Genomic DNA, 4,290 nt, shown 5'->3' with positions numbered 1-4,290 from the left:
CTCAAGCTCAAGATTGACCACAAGTCCCTTCCCGCCAAAATTAGGAACCTGAACAACGAATCTCTATATTGTCTTGTGGTAACCCCCTGTCCCAGGATCCCACAGCAACCACACCTTATTTTGTCCTCTTCTCAAGTTTAAATCTTCCCTCTTCCCTCTCAACAATTTTAGCCGTGTATGCAACCATCCCTTCAATTGAGAAAAACCTAAGGACAATCCAACAAGCAAACCCCAAAAATTCAGGCTCATAATGTCAGCGATAGCCAAGGCCAATGTAGCCGAGGAGTCTGCCAAGAAGAAGAAGAAGATTGCTGCCATTGGCGCCTCCTCATTATTCCTCCTCGCCATGGCGGCCACGGTCACCACTGTCGTTACCACTAATCGTCACTCATCCCACTCTGATTCCTCTAATGAAATCCAGGCATCCATGAAGTCCATACAGTGCAGTATGCCAGCCCACCGATTACCAGGAGCAGTGAGAGAGCTCGCTGATGCAGGCGGCCGGAAACACGACTGACCCAAATAAACTCATCCAGATAGCATTCAGTGTCACCATTGAGCACATTCGCAGCGCGCTTAAGAAGTCTGAAACCCTGCTGGCTGCCGAGAAGGATCCTCGCATGTCCAAGGCACTGAAAGATTGTAGGGAGCTGTTTGATTATGCCAGAGACGATCTCAGAAACTGCATTGATCGCATTGAAATTTTAGACATAACCAAGCTCGACAATACTATTGATGACCTGAAAATATGGCTCAGTGCAGTTGTTAAAGACCAAGAAACTTGCCTTGATGGGTTCGAGAATGCCTCTGCAGATGCTGCAAAGGATATGAAGAAGGCGCTGCAGAGCTGTGCGCAGCTCACTAGCAACTGCCTGGCCATAATCGATAGTATCTCGAAGGGTCTGACCTCCTTCAAGCTTCCATCCTTTAGCAGTAGGTTGCTCTCATCGGAGGAGGAGGGTCCGTCTTGGGTCAATCCGACGAAGAGAATGCTTCCTGAATCCAAAGGCAATCCGAAGCCAGATTTAGTCATGGATTAGGATAGGAGTGGAGACTACAAGAACATTGGCCAGGCGTTTGAGCATGTGAGCAAGAAGATTGACGAAGCTTTTGTGATCTATGTCAAGAAAGGAGTTTACATGGAGAATGTAATTGTGGGAAAATCTCTGACAAATTTGACAATGTATGGGGATGGACCAACAAAGACGAGGATCACTGGGAGCTTGAACTATGTCGATGGCACACCAACATTCAGGACTGCAACTTTTGATACGACCTTTTTTTATGTATATTTGTGATTTTTACAGTCAACTTCCAGGAAAATTGTTGTTGCTGATCTGATGATAGTAAAGTGGACAGGTTTACAGCTATAGAGGATAGAGGATGCTTCATAGGCTAAAATTTTGGATAGTAGCTCAACCAAAGCTTTGACATGCATTAGGAACTATGGTGATACAAATTTTTGATGCAAAGTTTTCTCTATACACGGCTTTTAAATTACCTATCAGGAAGAAATATAGGCATTGTGATCTGATAATAAAATTGACAGGTTTATATCAATACAGCCCGGCAAATAGACATCCATAGGAATTAACTTATCGACTCCCCAAACAGTACTCTCCATGCAAAATTTTCAATCTATGCAAGTCTTTCCTCACCAGTCAAGAAAAATATAGGCACGAGTTCTGCAATAAACTTGTCAATTGTAGATAGACAAAGCTTCATATGCTAAAGAGATCAGGTTTGGATAGGAATTCACATAACAAAGCTTTCATGAGCATTAAGAACTATGATATCGGAAATTTTCCATGTAAAATTTTCAATCTGTGCACCTTTTTCCATTACATGCAGGAAATATATAGCAATTGATCTGATATCAACAAACTTGAAAGGTTTACAGTTATAGACAATACATCGCAGACTGAAAATATGTTATTGACAGCAATTCACAAGCCAAAGCATTGATTGGCTTGAGAATTATGCTTTCAAAAACTTTCGATGCAAAGTCTGTGCTAGTTTTTTTTTATTGCCTGGCAGAAAATATTGAGCTATTGCTTTGATAATACATTTGATGGGATTACAGTAATAGTTGATGCGGATATCTACTGGCATTTAGTAAGACTTTGATGATAAAAACTACAAATAAACTGTTTTCCCCCTTATTATTAAATTATTGATCGTAGAAGAATTTAGCTTTCAATTTGACCAGAAGCATTAATTGCTTTGTCAAAAGGACTGATATAGGCCAGGTCAAAAAACTTAAGCTAATTATTTTTCATATGAAATTCTATCTGATCATGACTTCAAATTAACGTCTAAGTTATAGCATTTAGGGGTTAGAAAAGATATATGATCAGATTTTTATAGAAAACTTTTAGGAAAATACATTATTAAGCTGATGAATGTTTAAAAAACTTATCTTTCACTTTCAGTGATACTGATACCTGCTGATTTTCTAAAATGTCAATTTCACAATAGAGATAGGGAGAATGTGTCAATGGATGCTTCTAATTGACCTATTTCTTTAAACTGGTATCTGACCATACTTCTCATCTTCACAGCCATCGTCGCTGACGGATTCATTGCCAAGGACATGGGGTTCGAGAACACTGCCGGTCCCGAAAAGCACCAGGCCGTTGGCCTCAGGGCCCAATCTGTCCGCTCTGTATTCTACAACTGCCACATGGACGGATACCAGGACGCGCTCCATGCGCACACCAAGCGCCAGTTCTACCGCAACTGCACAATCTCAGGCACCATCGACTTCATATTTGGTGACGCAGCCTTCCTCTTCCAAAACTGCACCTTTGTCATTCGCAAGCCCATGGACAACCAACAAACCATTGTCACTGCACAGGGACGCAAAGAAAGGCGAGAGGCGTCTGGCATTGTCCTACACAACTGCATGATCAGGGCTGATACTGAGTAGTTCACAACGAATACGAGGTCATATGTGGGCCGGCCATGGAAGGAGTTCTCAAGAACGGTGATAATGCAGTCGGAGATTGCGGAGTTTATCTCTCCAGAGGGCTGGCTGCCTTGGGAGGGGGAATTTGGATTATAGACGTGTTTGTATATGGAGTTCGATAGTAGAGGACCGGGTTCGAGTAAAGAAGGGAGGGTCAAAGGGAAAGGGATTAAAAACATTGATTATGAGCATGCACAGAGATATACTGTGGAGTATTTCCTCCAGGGGAATGACTGGGTGAAGGAGACTGGGGTGCCTTATACTCCATGTTTACTTCCTTTGTCTGAGGAGGGCAGGATGCATTAGGTGATTTTTACAGGTGTTTTTAGATCGTTTTTTCCCCCTCACCTTTTCAGGTGATTTTTGTTTGAAGAGATGAAGATTAGGAAAAAGAAATTGTAATTATAGGGGGGCATTTTTTTTCTTTTTTCTTTCTGTTTGTTTGTTTTATGGAGATATTGGATTGTAGATGTAGACAATTTGAAATGTCGATAAAGAGGGTCATGTATTTCTCAATACTTTGGAGTATACTGTTTGCAAATTATAAGTTTTGTTTTGGATCATAAGTCTAGAATGGAAAATATAAAAGGCTGAACTTTATGACAACAGACCACAGGAAACATGAATTTGGATTCTCTGTTGTCATCGATAATGGTTAGGGTTATTTCCTCACATTTCCTCATCTAGTAGCATTTTAACAATTCTGATTTGTTCCTAACATGACTTGATCATAGTCATCTATTGTCGATGGCCATGATTCATCCCGAGTGACAGGCGAAAATGAGCGCAATACAGGGGAGTTAAGCACTGCAATTTGAATGGATCACAACGGTCCATTAAGCAACGGGTGATTGTGATCAAAAGTAATTATCTCCGCTGCTTGTGGGTAGTGTAAAGTAACCAATCATATAGAGAAAACATAAAAATAGAGCAATGCAGATAATTGGTTGAGCTTGATATGATAAAAAAAATGAGGGTGAACTACATATATGAAAAACAATAAGAATGTATAAATGTGATCAACCCATCTAGAGAGATGTATGATGTCCTCAAGGAATAACTAATCTCTATCAGGACTCATGAATAGGTAAGAGAACTAAACAAGTATATCAGAATGTAGAATATGTGTGCATGTAGGTAGGAAAGTGATGTTGAGGTAATTATTGCCTCTTACTTTTCTTCAGTCAAGTATCTTATGCTCTTCTATGTTCCTTATAGTTTGAACAAAGAAAAGTCTAGCACTACACTTTTGACAACTTCAGAGTAACTTGATCTATAAATCTCTCATCATCCTCACTTCACAGAATCACAATACAGCTCCT

The 4,290-nt window shown here is 40.4% G+C and overlaps 1 protein-coding gene across 1 annotated transcript; it reads left to right on the top strand.

Moving 5' to 3' along the window:
- Nucleotides 492-3,460, top strand: LOC109831426 (probable pectinesterase/pectinesterase inhibitor 21). Its single transcript, XM_020398749.1, is given in 3 exon segments — nucleotides 492-971; nucleotides 1,041-1,268; nucleotides 2,561-3,460. Coding segments are annotated over 3 exon segments (1,422 nt in total). The 3' UTR covers nucleotides 3,275-3,460.

The sequence above is a fragment of the Asparagus officinalis genome, chromosome 2 (assembly GCF_001876935.1).
Source record: "Asparagus officinalis chromosome 2, Aspof.V1, whole genome shotgun sequence".
NCBI classification, from domain to species: domain Eukaryota; kingdom Viridiplantae; phylum Streptophyta; class Magnoliopsida; order Asparagales; family Asparagaceae; genus Asparagus; species Asparagus officinalis.
This window is presented reverse-complemented; position numbering and strand designations above follow the sequence as displayed.